At 38.6% G+C, this 18993-nt stretch overlaps 1 protein-coding gene across 1 annotated transcript; it reads left to right on the forward strand.

Moving 5' to 3' along the window:
- Positions 1 to 2511: 2511 nt before the first annotated feature.
- Positions 2512 to 18140, forward strand: LOC108874336 (cadherin-12-like). Its single transcript, XM_051068866.1, has 3 exons — positions 2512 to 3155; positions 15434 to 15558; positions 17760 to 18140. The coding sequence occupies exons 1-3, from the start codon at positions 2850 to 2852 to the stop codon at positions 17947 to 17949; spliced, it is 621 nt and encodes a 206-aa protein (XP_050924823.1). The 5' UTR covers positions 2512 to 2849; the 3' UTR covers positions 17950 to 18140.
- The last annotated feature ends 853 nt before the right edge of the window (positions 18141 to 18993 follow it).

Genomic DNA, 18993 nt, shown 5'->3' on the forward strand with positions numbered 1-18993 from the left:
AGCCACTGCACCGGAAACAAGAACCTCAGAGCTCAACACTGTTCCATCTTCAAGCTGGTCTACAGTAAACAGGAGGAAGGCTGCCCTACTGTCATTTTATAGTTGATAATTCAAAGGCCTTCAAACTGTTAAAGTTAGGTTATTCTAGATTGAACCATTTGAATTTCATTTAGTAGAGGACAACATGACAAAATATTTCCACTGGAGGAATAAGTCTGTTCTTTCTGCAGAGTGGAGGTTGGAATACTGGATGGATATGTAGTGTGTCTGACACTGATGCAGGAGGGCAGAGTTTTTAAATTTTTTATTAACTACATACTAAAGATACCATGGGCAGGTATTGTAGAAAGTCAGATCACTTAATGTTGGCAGTGGAAGTCAGTGGTTTTGCAAAAATGTCTGATAATGACAATTCTGTTTGGTGACAGAGTTGTTTTTTAGAAGAGGCTGCAAGTAATGGAGATACTAGAAAAGTGTGATCACAAACTAACCCTGTCCCTTAAAGTTTACAGTTATTTATTTATTTTTCAATATTTAACCGAAACCACTATGACCTCAGCTTAGTTATGTGTTTTAGTGGTCTACAGTGGTTTCAGAGAGTATTCTGACTCCTTCACTTTTGGACATGTTTTGTGCTGTTGAATTAATTGTAAATGGATAAAGTCAGAGTCTTAATTCAGTTGTTTGTTTTCAGCCTCTGTGGCAGCAGTTAGAGCTTCAGTCTTGTTGGTTCAGTCTCTACAGTCTTTGAACACCTGGATTTAGGCAGTTTATCCCATTCTTCCTGACAGATCCTCTCCAGCTCCGTCAGATTGGATGGAAGTGTCTGTGAACTGCCATCTTCAGGTCTCTCCACAGATGTTCTGTGGGGTTTCAGTCTGCTCTGTGGGACAGTCAGAGACCTGAAGACACTCTGGTGTTGTCTTGGCTCCAGGTCATTGTAGTGCTGCTAGGTGAACTGTGACCTGTCTCAGTCTCAGGTCTCTCTGGATCAGCAGCACCAGCATTTTTTTCTGAGAGTTACTCTGAAGTGCCCTTAATACAGCTCCACTTGAACCCTGTAGTCTACTCACTGTACAAGACAAGATATATATTCTTTAACAGCAAAAACCTACAGTATTGTAGAATATGTTGACAAGAGAGAAAAATCATTCTGCCCTTATTATGTGAATGATGGTATGTCAGTATGGCCCCATTTTGTGGTGAATGTGTCTTTCTTTCAACTCTCTGACTGATTGACTTGGAATGCAAAGGTGCCTGTACACCCTAACTGTGAAGAGCATGGAAAAGAAACACTCAATAAGAAAGGGCAGTTTTAGTATTAGGTTTAGTACAGTACAGTTTCAAAATTCATTTTCCTTCCCCAGAGCTATAACTCAGCCACATCTGAACACACACATATGATCTGCATATTGTGTAGCTTCAGTGTGACTTAAACTTTGCAAGGATATCATTATCTTAACCTGCCTGAGAATCAACAAGTTTTTAAGTTTTCTTTTGTATCAATAACCTTGTCTCCTAGAGATTACGTTCATATGAAATGAAACTGCAACAGCAAATATATCCACATTTCTAATGTAATGTGGATGTTACATGTTGCATTTGCATTAGTTACTATCTGATTTTACTGTGCATTATTCACTTGTAGTAACTCCAGTAATATTCAACTTTTAAATGGTTATGTTTGGGCACTCGCAGCTCTTGGTTGAGCTTAGGGCAAGACCATGTTCTGGATCAAGTACAGTGACTTCAGACCAAAGCAGTTTTGTTGCCGAATCTAACAACACAATACTAGGTGATCATATCCAATTAAATTGATACGTCACTGATACAAATAATGAGACCTTCAAAAAGTGCCCTGTAGGAGCAAAGCATATGCACGTGCAAGTACCATGCATCAGCTGTCAGACTAATCCAGCAAGACTGCCAACCTTGCATGCTAAAGCCTTTTTCTAATTAGAGCGCTCTGATCTGATTTGAGGTCCTTGGCCCTTGGCCTGATGTGTTGGTGACAATGACTGCAGAGATGAGAGCAATCATTCAGGCTGAGTAAACACTTCACATCACCTCTCAGATGTCCTGCATTCATTATGATAATGTGGGGAGTGGGTGTTGCATCAAGTGTTTCATGTGGCAGTTTTCTGACTTAAGATGACATGTCTTCCCTATGAGACCCAAATGTCAGCTAGCTGCCCTCTAATTCTGCTCTCCAAATATAAAATGGAGCCTGCAGGGCTTAATTTCACAGTTCACTAGGTCAAACTTTTTTTTTTTTTCTTGGAACAAAAACCACTCACTTGTTATGGAAACTATCTTAATTGAACACAAAAATGTAATTTTGCTCATGTGATAACAAATGGTATGTTTGGTAGTAAGCAACTAAGCGAACTTCAGCTGCTTAAGAAAATATTTTTCTTCTCTCTCTTCTTTTAGAAACTTCTACTTTCAAGGTCAAGGATGAGCTTTCACACACTCACACATTATTATCTTCATTGTTTTTCCTGCAGGTGTTTCAGCTGGCGACTGACAAAACTGAGCTGAAGAGAAGAGGTTTGGGGTCGACTTCCAACATCACAGAGCCGGACTTAAAACTTCACTCTGAACATAAGTCCTTTCCAGCCAACATCAAACCAAAGTGTGGAGAGACTCTCTCACCCAGCATAATGATCTTTACTAGCTTACACACTTCAGCGAGGACACCACATTAACAGACTCCCTGTCGTCATCTTGTATCATATTGGAATATTGGAATTAAAATCCAAATTTGGATGTATGTCCATTTCCAACCTGGACGTAGCCAGCTTTCTGAACTCTTCAGTACCTTTTTTTTTAAACAGTAATATTCCCTGATGATCACAAGGGAATATGTCACTCTGTTTCTGGTGGGCTCTTGTTTCATGTTGGACTACAGCTCCCAAATCCCTGTGCAGGCTCAGCTCCAGAGCAGAACTAAGGGTGCAGTGATGTCACCCAGGGGAGCAACTGGAACTAAGAGTGTGAGGGGGTCTGCGGGGGAAGTGACATCTTTAGAAGGCAGAGGGAGGCTGAGGAGACATGGGAGGTCGAGGGTCCATCGTATTAAAAGAGGATGGGTGTGGAACCAGTTCTTTGTCCTGGAGGAGTACATGGGGTCTGAACCACAATATGTTGGAAAGGTAGGAACATATTTGTCATATCTGAGCTTTTCATACTCTACATGTATTCAATTTACCAGGTTTTCACTCACTTTGACTTAGTACAATATTTTCTGTAGTGTAACAGTGTCCATAGCCCATTAGAAAAGATTATTGGTAGAATTATCAGCAGTTTCTTTCTCTTTCTTCTTGTAAATTACATCTTTGTGAATGGCAAACTCAGTTCATTTGCATTAAAACACATTTAATGTGAGTAACATACTGGAAGTGATGAGTTGGTTTCAACAGTTGGTTCAACAGCAGTGACCAAGTCAGAACAAAATAGGGTTCTAGTTGTGATGGCGCTGCTTAATGGAGCATAGTGTTAATTCAGGCAGAGCATAGAAGATGCAGGTTCTGATTGGCATCAGTTACTTCATTCATTCACAATCAGTGGCTTGTTTCATAGGACTACCAGCTGCCTGGTGACATCCAATCATAGTCATACATTTGCACAGAGTGGTCATCATAACCAGACACATCTCACCGTTACTCTGCTGATAGCAGACTGCTGAGCTTTGCTACCCCACCCTCCTCCTCCTGTGTTGTATTTCTTTTATTGTTTATTTGACTTAATGTTCATATTGTTCATGGCTGGGTGGGTGGGGTGGATTAGTTCTCCCAGCAGAGTTCTGTGCGCAGAATTGATTTCTCAGTTGTGAGATTACTTTTGAATTAACTGTTTTAGGTTAAGATTTTGTCCAGATAATGTCCATTTGTATTTCTACATCTGGTAGTTTAGTACTTCAGAAATGTAGAATTGCAATTCTTTTTTCCTATCCTCCCTCTCTGGTCATAATCTAAGTATTTCAAAGCCCATACTCCCAGTTTAAGTAAATTTCCTCTCTTTGTATTATCCAAATGTATTCATCATATATCATCTGGGTTATTTTTTTTCTCGACTCGATAAAACTCCCCCAGAGCCACAGAAGACATTAAACCAGTGTTTTCACACACTGAGCTCTACTGACCGTGACTAGTAAAATGATCCAAGTGTCCCTTTAAATGTGTTCACCTGTGGTTGTCTTGATGGTATAAATTAGGTTTCAGGTAACCTGATAATGTCAGCTCTAAGTTAGGTTTATTATTCTGAAACAGAGGTGACTTAAGCTTTATTCTGTTCTGCTGTGCTCTCATAATCAGCAGCAGTCTGTAGGTCCTATACCTGTCAAGCATAGCACAATGATCCAGGCCACAATCAGTAATCAACACTTTAAAACCAAGGCTACTCACAACATACAGCAGATGTTTGCTTACTGTCCACAGAGTCTGATCAGCAGCTGAGTTCTCTCTATGTACAAGATCAGCAGATCAGTACCTTCACTGCTGATGTCGCCCTTTTTGGTAAATGACCCTCACAAAGAAATAACAGTTCTCAAGTCAAGTATTTTCTCTACCAAACAACTTAAATAATTGATTTGTATTAAAATTGAATGTGAATCTGATGCAGATGAAATACTGGGGAACAGACAGTATTGTTCTTCTTCAGCACAGTGCACCTGAAAAACACTGTGTGTAGAATTCACACAGAACAAAAAAATAAATGTTTAGGTAGTTCTGATGCAAGTATTGTGATGTCTTCTCATATTTTTTACCAACACTATGAATCAATAATGAATTCATATTTTTCAAATACTTTTTTTTATACTTTTTAACATTTTTTTCATTATATGGCCATTACTATACAAACATTTCAGGATTTAAAATAAATATAACACAGACCCAAATAAAGTGATTTAGTTCATCTATATAACCTGTGACTTTGTTTACAAACCATCTTATCATCTCACCTGCCCAACAGGGCAAGAAGCACAAGGTGTTATCAGCTGTGGATTTAGTATTTGTGTATCATTGTGGATTGTGGAACACATTTCTGTGTCCATTCTCTGTTCTTGATCAACTTCCCCTTTCCTATCAAACTTTTTAGATACTTTGTTGCTGCATCAGTGATATAATGTTTGCATCATGAACTGACAGACAGTTTGTCATTACACTTGTTGCAACTGAATGCAAACACAGAAACAGCTGAGCAGCTACACAGGCATCTCTGCGTAGCTTTGCAGTCTGCAACACCTAACATATTGTACACAGCACTCTAAGAAAAGAAAATATTCCCTCACATATTGCAGTAAGTGACGTATGGTTTGGACTAGCTTCCTTTCTTGAGAAGCCTCGTTTTGGTCCAACCCCAAGATTCATCAAAAGAACTTTTCAGATGAACCAGCACCATGAACTGAGATCTCTAAACACAAAAAATGACACAAATATGGGATCTTTAGGCTGAGGAGTATTTATAAGTTTCACACAACTAAAAAAAATGCTCTAGGATACATTTGTGGTAGTTGGAATGCAAAGAGTACTTAAGGCAAACTGCTCTAAGGTCTATAGTCCTCTGCTGGCATAAGTACAGGCAGTAGGGAGAACACGTGCGAGGGTCAGAGGCAGTCAACCCAAATAATAAAGGCTCTGCTTGTGCCCAGCCAGAGAGGACTTGTGCCCGGGGGCCCCTGATTAATCTGCTGTTGGTGCTAATAGCAGGGTCACAGCTTTATTACCACAGGATGAGGCAGAGCTGTGGGGAAGAAGGGGGGCAGAAGGAATAAGATGACCTTATACCACTTGGACCTTCAGTCAGAGGTTTTAGTGCTAAAACCTTTGGCTGGATCTGTGGAGGCAGGCAAGGTTAGAGGCTTTAAGCAGAGTCCTGCCGGGACCATGTAGGTACAACCTAAACACTTGTCTCATCAATTACCATTTACTTCTAATGGCAAACAGGCCACACACATAAAGGAACATCTTTTACTGAAACCTCTGCTGCACTGCATGTTTAAAAAACAACATAATAGCCCAAAACACTGAACTGCATCAAGCCCAGATGTTCTACAAGCTAAAACAGTGGGTAATGAAGTCATGAAGTCAGTTTAAATCCTCTAATATCTAGAGAAAAGGAAACTGACGTGAACATGTGTAGAGTTTTATTCTTCAGTGCACAATGTGATATTATGAGCATAGAGATTTTGTGCAAACAAATTATATTCAGTAGAGAAAGTTTTATCATGCAAAGGAAAATGATCTTTTATGTTATTTTCTGGTATTCACAGAGGTGCACAATCTCTTTCACTCAGCCTTAGTCAGTGTGTGACAGTGTGTCACAATCACAGCCAATCAGAAAACTGGTTGCTGCTTGTTAGACTGGTGAACAGGAACACCACAGCTCAAACAGTTTTGGTTTATGAAATTGTGTCAGACTGCCACTGGTTTCTAATCATTACTGTTTGGCATGAAAATCAATCAACTCATTTTGTAAAGCACTAAGTCTGGCTTACTTTATGTCATTTCTGTAAGCATAGTAGCATGGTTTGCAAAATGATCAGCTGTGTATATGTATTCTGATTGGGCAAATGCTGTCTCCTAAAATCTGTGCATCTCTGCAACTAAAATCCAATGTGCGACCACATTATGCTTTCTTTTAACGTGATGAGGATATGTTCTTAATTTACCTTCTTGATTTGGCAAGTGCAAATACTTTGATACTGAATATCAATGACATGTTAATGGAAACACCTTAGTCTTCCACCAAAATATCTGATGTAGCAGTAAAATATCCACTTGTAGTGACTACAGTATGATCTGTTTTTTCACAGTTTGCAGACATTTCACCAAAAACAATCTTTCTCTAACCCTAACCAAAGTCTCTTTTTTGTGCCTAAAACTAACCACAGACTGGACTCTGGATCTGAATCCCTGTCTTTGATTTGACAGTCATGTGCTGGCTCTCCACCCCAACCAAATCCTAGCAACTCTGCTGTGTAAAGTGTAAAATTTTATTCTTTCAAATGTTCATATATCACTGAACATAATGCAGCCAGAGATTAAATGTCCACAGTATGTGCTGTTGCAGTTTAGTTGTTAAGAAACAGAATTTCTAGGAGACATGGACTGGGAGGGAAAAACATGTAACGCCTCATGCATGGTCATATAAAATCACAATTTTATGAATAAATAAATAAATAAATAGATGTGTATGTTCCCTTGTGACAGGTGGGGGAGATGGAGTGTATGTGTGAATGTTAACAAGTCATGTGATAAAAGCATAATGAAAGACACGAGTCTTTGAGAACCCAGCTTCCTCTGTGTGCTCAGTGCTCAGCTTATTCCCACAGCACAGCCAGGTCATCACACAGTAAATTTATCTCAAGCTGTCAAGATGTTGATGTTACATATGTGGTGAATTATCGTTTCCCCTCATTACCAATGGGGTGTCTGAGCTGCTACACCTGAACTGTCTTGTTAACAGTACCTGTTTCAGGCACAAGCAAAGAAGGTGATTGTCTAAAATCTGAAAGTCTGTCACACCTTCAATACAGTATTGGACAGTAACATATAGATATTTGTTCAGGCACAGTTACTGACTCATGGTAACTATAATGGAGACTATAATAGAGCAAAATAAGATCAACACTCTTGACATCAAACCCCTAAAGAATTAGTTGTATTGATTGGTGTGTTGAACAAAATAACATTATTTACCACAACATTAATAAATATTCCACTACAGTTAAATGTGGGTAAGGACCTTACTGTTACCTAACACATGTAAAAGGTGCTAGCAATAAAAACAATATCAGCCAGAGTAATGTATGCTCACCATACTAATACTGACCATGGCCTCTCTTTGCTCTCAGAACAGCTTCAGTTCTTTGTAGAATGGATTCCTCCAGATGTTGAAACTTTCCTCTGAGATTCTGCTCCATGTTGACATGACTGCATCACATCATTTCTGCTGATTTGTCAGCTGCACATTCAACCTGCTAACCTCCTGTTCTACCACATCCCAAAGCTGTTCTACTGGATTCAGATCTGGAGACTGCAGAGGTCACTGAAGTTCACTGAACTCACTGTCATGTTGATGAAACCAGTTTGAGACTTTAGCTTTGTGACATGGAGCATTATCCTGCTGGAAGTATCCATTAGAAGATGGTGAACTGTGGCCATGAAGGGATGAACATGGTCAGCAACAATACTCAGAGAGACTGTAACATTCAGACCATGACTGATTGGTGTGGTCGTCAGCTGTTGTAGTCCATCCACCTCAAGGTTGGACATGTTGCTCATTCTGATGTTTCTCTGCTCACCATAGTTGTAAGGAGTGGTTATCTGAGATACTGCAGCCTTTCTGTCAGCTCCAACCAGTCTGACCATGACCTCTGACCTCTCTCATCAGCAAGGTGTATCTGTAAAAACTCTCGCTCTGTTTCAGAGACACTCACACCAGCACCAATCACGTCACAGTCAAACTCACTGAGATCACATTTTCCCCCATTCTGATGTTTGAGGTGAACATCAACTGAAGCTCCTGACCTGGATCTGCAGGATTTTGTGCATTGCACTGCTGCCACACAATTGCCTGATAGGATAATTTAATGAGTAAGCAGGTACCTGTGTTCATAACAAAGCGCTGAGTTTTTCATTTTGAAAATAAAGAACTATTTTGAATGAGTGGGCAGGCAGGTGACGTCTAGCAGGACAGAGTGAGAAGAGTGAAGAGAGGTGAAGAACTGTGAAGAATAAAATGTAGAACTCTCAGAACTGTTCTTCCACTGCATAAACACCTGTACAGGGAGGGTTACTTCACTTTAGGCAGAACAGATTCACTCTACTGTGACAGGAAACACACTGTGAAAACTCATATGCCACGCTCATACTGACACTCAGCTGAATACGTATCCTGGGCTTAGGTTGAGGTGGAAGCTCCCTGGATTTTTCTTCTTTTCTGGTCATCTGTGACAAAAGTGCAAGTCTAGCAGGAGTGTGTATGTGTGTGTGTGTGTGTGTGTGTGTGTGCGTAAAAGTGTATAAACTGTGGTCATTTGCTTGTGTGTAGATCCCTTATCCTTTCAAGTCACTGTTGGTGACAAGATTAAGCTTCCTCTTAGAAAGGTTTAAAGTAAATGTGTGTACATATGTGTGTGTCTGTTTATGTGTGTGGATTTTCATCACTGGTCATCACCAATGAATAAGACCATTCAGGCTGTTGTTATCAGGTTGTAATTATATGAAGCAGTCAGGAGTAGTAGGAATGTGATCTGCTCTCAGTCTGATTAAAGTACAAGTACTCTGCAAGCAAAATGGCTCCTGCAGCCAAAGGTGCTTTGCATGCTGGGATGTGGATGAGGGAAACTATCAGGAATGTCTTGAAGGAATTTCTTTTGATTTGATACAAATATCCACTTGGATTTTGGAGGTAATAAAACAAGAATTCATATGCTGATTATGATTTTAAAAAATACACCTAAAATTATTAGATTATTAAATTACAGTACTTGCTATGCTTAGTTTTTGCTTGTCAGGGGTCACACATGTTGAAGAATGTACCATGGGTGTCTGAAACGGACGATCTTTAACTCTTTGATTATCAAAAAGGTATGCACACTAATTCTTTTCTGATCTTTTTATAATCTGTCCTTTACCTTGTATTTCAAATGATGTTTACTGGACAGTCTATGTAAACATACAGCAGGAATAACATAAATACACTGGAACATAACAACAAAAGTGAAAAGTCACGTCATGGCTCAGTTCACTCTCTTCATCTTGAATATTCCCTTTATAACACTGCAGAGCTGACTGATTTGCTGCAGTCAGTAAGAACTCATGTTTATCTGCCAGCTGCATGTGTGTGCATCTCTTGTGGCCTTTTGGGTTGGAGATATATCTCCTCATTGCCCTTATTACATATGTCTGCCTGACCTTTGCAGTGACACCTCCATCTGTCACTGTGCGGCATGACTGCTAAAGAAAATGACCACTATGGAGCATATTGTGAGGTTATCCACATTCATCAGAAGTAAGCATGACTCTTACTCTTAAAGTCAACTTTGCAGTATTTGGGTTCAGAACCAACAACAGCAGCATATGAAGGAGAGCAACAAGCTCAGCTCAGTGAAAGACTTTGGAATTTCAGAACTCGTCTCTGAAATCACACAAGCAGGAAGTGGACAGTCAGTTTAACTGATGTTTGTTGTGAAAGGAAATTAGGATGATGACAGCAAAGAGCAGTTGTTGGCCAAAAAATAAATAAAAGAGCTAAAAGTTGATCTCCCTAAAGATGAGGGGAACTGCAGTGTGTGCTAATAATTCTCTGTGGGTTTGTCTTTATGAAATACGCCTCTCATATAAAAAAAACTCATTTCATGCGTTAACAAGCACAACGTTATATTCATTTTAATGTCTTACTTCTCCCTTTCTATTAGAAATGATAAATGTCTTCTATGAACTTATCAGTGTTTCTTTAAAGAGGCAGTAGACTGACGGTGTAGTTGATAATCTTATAAGACAGATTTAAAAAGAAACAGAATCAAGCAGAAGAGATATGCCGACTTTAAAGTGTGGGTCAACCTAAAAAAATAACCCTGAAATCTACATGTCGCATAGTGCAGTCTGATCATTCATCACACCTGTCCCCACCCACATCTTTTATTAATGTTTTAATTCAAACTTTGTGTGTAAATGTGTTGTATCTATCTTCATGTGTGAAAATGGTTGGAGTAGCTCCTCTTTAGTCTTTGACTAAACTAGATTCTTTATTTAATTCCCTGTTTCATATTTCATAGCTTCATCACTGCATAGCTTTCTCTCTTTTCAAGTCAAAGGGAGTGCTGCTCACTGCTACAACATATAGTTACTGTGAACATTGATTCAAATGGATTATTACTAAAACAATCAAAATGCAGTTTTTTCGTGCACACATTTGTTAATATACAATTCTTGACAATTTATAATTTCTCTACAGATAATTTCTACATATTCTAATTCAGTTTACCAATGGGAGTTCACAAACTTGGATTTGCTTCATGGACATGGTCCGCTGGCAACAGAGAAAACTTGTGAGACAGATGCCTTTTAGTTTATGTATATTAATATAGAACAGGGATACAAATAGATCAGGGTTAGATACACACTCAGTGCAGTAGGCAGTATAATATGTGCCCTGTAGAAATGGTTTTCTATTTTTTTTAGTGACAGATGGACATATGAGCTGAATCATAAACAAGGTGAAAACACACCAAGTACAGTCGGCTCATTTATTAAACATATCAAGTTAAGTAAAGATATCAAATCTGATTATGGTTATCAGTATAAAATACAAGCTGTTGCATGTGTGCAGGTGCCTGTGGTATGTGTGTGTGTTCAAACAAAGACAACCAAAAATCTTAGAAGTTATGAGCTATTATTTCTATTAACTCTCTTAATTTATATGTTCCTCCAAAAGCAGCAGTAAAGAGCTAGTGCCTGCAAATGACAATGAGAGTTTTGTAAAGTGCTCATTACCCCTTATGTTATTTGTTTCTGTACAAAAGAAAACTTTTAAACATGATTTAAACTTCAAATCAAGCAGTGGCATTTCCTCCAACTTATAGTTTAGAAAAAAGAGAATAATAAGGAAACTGAAAACACATCTGCAAAGTGGCATAGAAGATATTAGAGAAGAGGAAGAGGAGGAAGAAACAGAAACTTGGATAACTGTTGCACAAATCACCAGTGAAATTGAATGTGTGTGTGTGTGTGTGTGTGTGTGTGTGTTTCTAAGATTTGATGATCATCTTCACCTGAAGATGTTTTAGGGAATGTAATTGTAAGTGAAAACTGCTGCCTCCTCATTCACCTGAATGAGGCCAGTCAATACAGACAACACAAAGTATATAAATAAATAAATAAAAAGAAACCTGGCTCAACTTTTGCTGCAGTGCAACATATTATTTGACAAGATGCTCTGCTGGCCAGTGAAATACATAGTGTTTTAGTGTTTTAATACAGAGTGTTTTGACATCAGACAAGCTTTCAAATTCTCTGATCTGTAACTCAAACTGGACTTTGTGGATTCTATTTCACTAGGACTTTGTTAAGTAGTCTGACTGGAGCTTAGTGACCAGGTACCATCACCCTTTCAGTCAGTAAGTCTGCAGCTGAAGTTAGAGCAGCACAGAGGTTTCTGCCAAGACCTCTGTAGAACCCAGCCCTGCTCTGGAAATACACAAGTTCCCTATGCAGAACAAATGTCAAGCGACCTGACGACAGTAAAAAACATTTTCTACATGACTAACTGTGTTCTCAAATACCACTGCTCTGCATCCCAGATGTATGCTTTCCCATTTCAAATATATATTAAACAATTAATATTTCAGAGGTTATGAGCTAATGTTAGACTGTGTCACTTTGATTTCACAGCAGTTCCTCTGCACTGACCTCATACAGAGGACTGTGTAACGTTCAGCTCCTTATAATGTGTGTCAGTCCTGCAGTCAGTCTTCCTCTGTTCCTTATTAACTTTCACATCAGCATGTCAGCCCCACTGGATCATCATTGAATTACATCAGTATTCAGGTCAGTTCACATTAGTATCTGGATCCTACTGGCTGTTGGTCAGTTAGTTGTTAACTTTCCCATCAGTGTTAGGACCCCCTCTCAGAGAAATATAATGAATTCACTGTTGGGGATCTTCTCACTTTGAAATTTCACATTAATAAGATTACTGTTTCTGGTGAAGTTTCTTTTGTGGACGTAAAGACTTACTGAGTATAGTTAATTAGTATTTTTTTAAATGATCAATATGATTAATGTTAGAAATTGTGTTGTTTAGTCTACATATTGTGTTGCATAATCTAGAAACGGTATTGTTCAGTGGAGATAGTATTTAGGAGCTGGGTAAAACGTAAATAAAAAATCATGAACTCTATAATCATCTATGGTATAAAGATACAAACCTGCTTGTTGAAAACCTCTCAGATCATGACACTGTCATTGACTTTCAATGTTCCCCCAACACTGAGAGACATTTCTCTTTACAAACCTCTTCACCTCAGTGAGACAGCTCAAGTTTTCAGAAAGTTGTTGTCTCTACTTTAGGAGCAGTTAATGAGGTTAGGTGCTGAAGGGATATGAAGCACTTACAAGGACCGGATGCTGCTTTGGACAAAAGCATATACCAAACTAATGTAATGTGATAGTAATTGAATGTAAAAATAATAATAACAAACAGAACAACTACAATTTCAAGGAAGACTTGAATGCATGCCATAATTAATACTAGACTTCTTGTATTTTTCTTTTCATTCCATCAACAGAATGATTTCATAGGGCCTGAAACCAGTGTTAATAATTACCAGCAGGACAGCATTCACATTGATTAAACATTAGCTGGTTTGCATACTGGGGAATGATGTCTGCCAGAAACATTCATTAATAAATCATATAAGTGGAGTGCTGTCCTGCTGATGATTTCTGAGGATTCAGCTCTCAGCCAGATGGAGTGGAGAGACCTCAGTGATTTAATATCATTTCTGGTGTATAATGCTATTAATACCTTGTATTGAGGAGCTCAGGCCTCTAAGACAGATCATGTCTTTATTATACTGCAGACTGTGTCATCAGCCAACTGTAGAGTTTGTAGGACCTCTCAGATTGGTGCATCCTGCGTTCATCTATATCCATTTGTTAATCTAACCACTCCTTAACACTACAGTACCTGCTGAATAGTGTGTGTCAGCCAACACCATACCTAGAGACTTAGACTTAGACAATAAAGTCTAGTCTAAGTCTATGTATCTAGGTATGGTGTTGGGGGACCAGACATTCACTCCCACAACAGGCTTAAGTCTGTCAGTTAGGACGAGCTCTACTCACGCTGTGAAAACAGTTATATAATGTCTTCAGAGAGAAGAAACTTGATGCTGATTCACTGTCATCAGGGTTATTTCAGCTTGGGCTTTCTACACATTTTAACAGAAAGTCTAAAGAGAGAATCTGCATTATGATGTGAAAGGTCTATTTTTTTTTTTTTTTTTTTCAAATTTTCCATACTAGGGACTAAAAATCATGATAACAATGTGTGTTTTCCACTATAATACCAGTGCCTGTAAAATACTTATTGGCTCTTATTGGTGCTAAAATGTAGGTACAGTGTTACTCAGTATTTCTGAAAATACAGGGTAAATACTGGGAGCCCCACCCACCTCAAAACCAGTGACAAAAGCAAGAACAATACCACAAACAACAATGTCCAACAAGTCCTCCATCCTGAATTGACTTTACACAACTGTGTGACTACACAATCTCACAATCAACCATATATGTGTGTGTGTGTGCACATGCGAAGATGAGCAGATGAATTTGCATGTGAAACCAGAGACAAAAGAAAAATATATATATGGTGAGCCTTACACGTTGTGGACTGTTTATGTTTATTCATGTGTGAGTCATATCTACAGCTGACTCACATTGTGTAGTAATAACGTTGTCTCTACCCTATGATATGACCCACAGGAGTGTCTCCTGAAATAGTGCCCGTGTAGTGGCAGGTGTACTGAACGTCTGAAACAACAAACCCTAAAACTGATGGAGGTTAGGTTTAGGAATAAGTGCTTCCCAAAGTCAGTCTTTATATTACATCACCTGACTCTGGTTGCCTATAGTAGGACAATCTTGAAAATGTGCAATAAACAAAACTATTTTTTACTTTTGCAGAAAGAAGAAAGAAGCTGATCATGAAAATATATAAGCCATAATTAGGTCTATAAAAGAGCTTTACTTTGACCAGGTAATGAAAAACATAGTTCTCTGCCAAGGTAACAGTCTCAGTATGTAACTAATACACTCTACACTACACTCACCGTTGATTAAGACACCAATGATAGCGAAAGAGGTCTTCTCCTCTGAGTCAATAACATTTATTTCAAATGATAGTTTTATTACATTATTATTGACAACTGAATTTACCCCCCCCCCCCCCCCAGCCTCCTCTCTCTGTCTAAACCCAACCAGTTGAGGCAGATGGCCGCCCACCCTGAGTCTGGTTCTGTTCGAGGTTTCTGCCTCTTAAAAGGAAGTTGTTCCTTGTCACTGTCGCCTAGTGCTGCTCATGGTGGGATCTGTTGGGGATAAAGACCTGCTCTATATGTACAATGCCTCAAGATAACTTTTGTTGTGAATTGGCGCTGTATGAATAAAAGTGACTTGACTTTATTTTTTGTAATCTATAAAACTGTATTTTTTCTTCACATCATGTATCCAGCATCAACATAATGTGTAAACTGAATGTGTGTGCTTTTTACCAAAGTCTTTTATCGAACAACACAGGTTCTGTTTTACATGTTCATTTGCACATTATTATCAGTGACACTGACCCTGTTATTAAATTATGTTTTATTGTGACTGATTGCTGCTACAGTTGGAGTCTTATCTGTATTTTCCTCCTCCTGCAGCTCCACACAGACATGGACCATGGAGACAATGCAGTGAAGTACACTCTGTCAGGAGAAGGAGCTGGGTCCATCTTCACCATTGATCAAATTACAGGAGATATACATGCACTGGTGGGGCTTGACAGGTCAGTATTCATCAGTGATAATAACAATACAGCAATACTGTGGCCAGACAGAGCTGACTTGCAGTTTTCAAATACCCAAAACAGAAATACTGAAACTTTCTGCATGACCACTCAAAGAGCTGAACTGCATGTTCATGTATTGGGAGCTTGTTTCTCTCATCTTTGTCTACCTCGAGCCATAAACTCATCAGTCACCCCTCATGCAGAGTGTGTAACAGCACATGCTGCTGCTAGTCTTTGAATGGGTTATTAGCAATTCTGTGTGAATTATTGTGAATTATTCCACTAGCAATGACTGCTTGTGAAGACAATGACAAATGGTATTCACTTTTCAAGTGCTCTTAGTTAAAGCCCTGATAGTCTGCTAGTACTATAAAATTTTGATGAGATTTGAAATTATAAATATGTATTCTGAATCATATTTCACTCTCACAACATTACACAAAGCAACACCTCATGGCTTCTAACACATCTTTATCTAAAATGAACACAGTGATTATAGTCTGACCAATTCAGGCCTTCACCACACACCATTACATCTGTAAGAAGACTGAGAAATTGTACAACACAATTTTTGTTTGCTGTATGTAAATAAGACTAAATAAGTCTCCACTTCTGTGAGGTCTTATACTTTACATGCAGTGTACTAATATGCAAAATAACACAAACAGTTATTATCCCATATTTGCTCACTTTCTCTGTGACTCAGCTCAGTGGTGGGAATTACAGCTCTTTGAGAGGAGCTGGATCTGGTTCTGTTCCTTTCCCTGTCAATCTTTTTTCTTTCCATTTTGGTGCAGCTCTACCAGAGTTACACTGCTGGTGTAAGTGTTAGAGTTTCCCTATTGGCCATCACTCTTTAAAAATGGATCAGTGCAAACATTTTGAATTTTTTTCTATAGATCAATCTGTATTCAGATGATCTGACTCTGTGACTCTGCGCACACTTGCACTTTTAAAAGAATGGCTCTCATCAAATACAACTTGGTACAAGATTATTATTAATATTATTGTTATTAATTCAGACCAATAATGTGCACATACTGCATGTTCTATAGCTAACCTTGGCTAGATTGCAAACTAAGGTTACTTAGTCAACTAGTATAATGATGAACATTAGCTAGTTATGCATGTTAATGGCATATTATTTGATGTAATTCCCTCTTGGCAGATGCTGCAAATTAACAAGCTAATAAGAAAAAACTAATGGGAAACAGGTGAAGGCAGGTTATGTCACAAGAGGAGCAGAGGTCTGTTAAAATGGGATGTGAACAATAGTGTCCTGTGTTAAAGTCCCATGTTCTGTCGAACCAGTCATGACTATATAATACTACATTATTATGCCTTTGCTACTTACAGACAAAAGTGATTGCTTACAATTCAGAGAGGTCATTTATTAGAAGACTGAAGATAGAATACATGTTTCTGCTTGAAATACCACAACTATCACTGCTAATTATTTTGTCCAGGTCATTTTTCAAAGATCTTTGTAGAATAAGCAAGAATTCAGCTCTTTCCTCAGCTTCTTTGTTTTATTCTATAGAAATGCATGCAGGTCAGTGTGATAAAAGAGCTTTCAATTTCAACACTTCCCAGGAAGAACAGAGCATTGTTTCAGTGAGGTGTACAGGTGTCAATTTCAGGCATGTCTGTATGTGTCACAGGTACACTGTGTTTAAGATGAACAAAAAATTCAACACTACTACTCATCAACTTCTCATCAAGTAATCAAAAATGTTTTTGTTTGCTTTTATGCTTCACTGCATTACCATTGGGTGTACTCCTTTATAGGATATACAGTTATATATCTTAAAGATTAACACTACAAAACAGTGAACACACTAAAGAGGACTTTATGGTTAATAGTAGAGGAAGGAGGTGGTGAGTTAGCATGACAATATGAACATGTAATTAATCCCCCAGTGTCCTACTATCTAATCTTGTCACCTTTGACCCCAATCCACTGAATAACCATACATGCACTTATGTCAAGTGTGTGCTCATGTGAGTGTGGTATGTGCATATTGTTTGTTAGGTCTTCCAGAAAACTAAGAAAGTGTCTTTTATGATTTGTGTGGGCATTACAGTGTGGGCATTAACACAAGCTGACATCAAAACCATGTGGACACCCAAATATCACGCAATAGATGCCTGACTACATCATGGGAATACTAACATCAGTGTGTGTATCATATTTTCAGAGAGGAAAAGTCCTACTACACACTGAAAGCCCAGGCTATTGACATCAACACTGGCCTCCCTCTGGAGCCAGAGTCTGAGTTCATCATCAAAGTGCAGGACATCAACGACAATGAGCCACGATTCCCAGATGGACCATACAGCAGCAGTGTCCCTGAGATGTCCCCAACAGGTAAGACTGCCAGAGTCTGAGATGAGATGATGACAGGAGTCTTACTAAGCTTACATAAAGCCTTCCTTTACTGTATCATTATATTCTACAGAGAATAAATATTTAATGACCCACTTCAATTCCCAAAAAGCAGAACAGAAAACATGTTCCTGCTATAAGGTGTTAATATGTGAAGAAATCACTGCAAGGCATTGTGAGGCCAGGTCTGGAGGTGGTCTGGATATCATGTAGGTAACATCTGTATTTCACAGTCTTATAAGAAGTTGAGAGGTCATCTCTCTGCTTTTGCCACATCAAAAAGCGGCAGACAAATCCTTCATTTAGTAAAGCCCAAACAGCAGCATTCACTCCTTTGAACTGACCTTGACTCTGTTGACGACTCCACCAGTTCTTCATCTTGCATAATGAGATTTAATCACAATCCTAGCAGAATCAAGATGCTTTACAGTAACATAAATGCTCAATCATATGAGATTCAAAGTGTGATCAGATAACATGTCCACATACAGAACACAAGTTCAAACCAGTCAAAAATTAGTTCTATAATTTGTGGAAATCTGCTCAGTAGATTTTCATCATTTTTGTGAGATACGCAGGATGACCACAGCTCTACTAAGGGTGCTGGAGGCATCAATGAATCCAAAATGAAAGAAAAGAAAAGAAATATCAGAAAGTCATAAAAAGAAGGATTTGTTCTCTCAAATATCACAGCAAATTTCATGCAGGTATAAAATTTCACCTGGGGATGAAGGTGGAAAACATCAAGCATTGATTGTCCTGAAAATAATTCTTAGCAATATTTATTTGGTACCATGGTAGTGTTAGATAAAAGGTCAGAGACTCACCAAAAGCACTGGGATTTATCCTCATGGTACCATGATAACTATAAATTTAATGGAATCTGGTTGGTATTTGTTGAGGTATCCTGCAGGGACAACCCAAGCACAGACACACAGGCAGAACGGTGAAGTTACTTTAGTAGAAGTAGTGATGAAGACCAAGCTAAGTATTTTTTTAAGAAACGCCTGTAACAGACTCAGCAAGTATTTAAAAGTAAGCTGGAG

Source organism: Lates calcarifer, unplaced genomic scaffold, assembly GCF_001640805.2.
Source record: "Lates calcarifer isolate ASB-BC8 unplaced genomic scaffold, TLL_Latcal_v3 _unitig_530_quiver_1787, whole genome shotgun sequence".
Taxonomy (NCBI): Eukaryota; Metazoa; Chordata; class Actinopteri; family Centropomidae; genus Lates; species Lates calcarifer.

What these genes read in the sequence shown, in the direction of transcription:
- LOC108874336 (XM_051068866.1), top strand. Translation starts at nt 2,850, where the DNA reads ATGATCACAAGGGAATATGTCACTCTGTTTCTGGTGGGCTCTTGTTTC. An exon ending in AACCACAATATGTTGGAAAG is followed by an intron (nt 3,156 to 15,433) that starts GTAGGAACATAT and finishes CTCCTCCTGCAG; the next exon opens with CTCCACACAGACATGGACCA. An exon ending in GCACTGGTGGGGCTTGACAG is followed by an intron (nt 15,559 to 17,759) that starts GTCAGTATTCAT and finishes TCATATTTTCAG; the next exon opens with AGAGGAAAAGTCCTACTACA.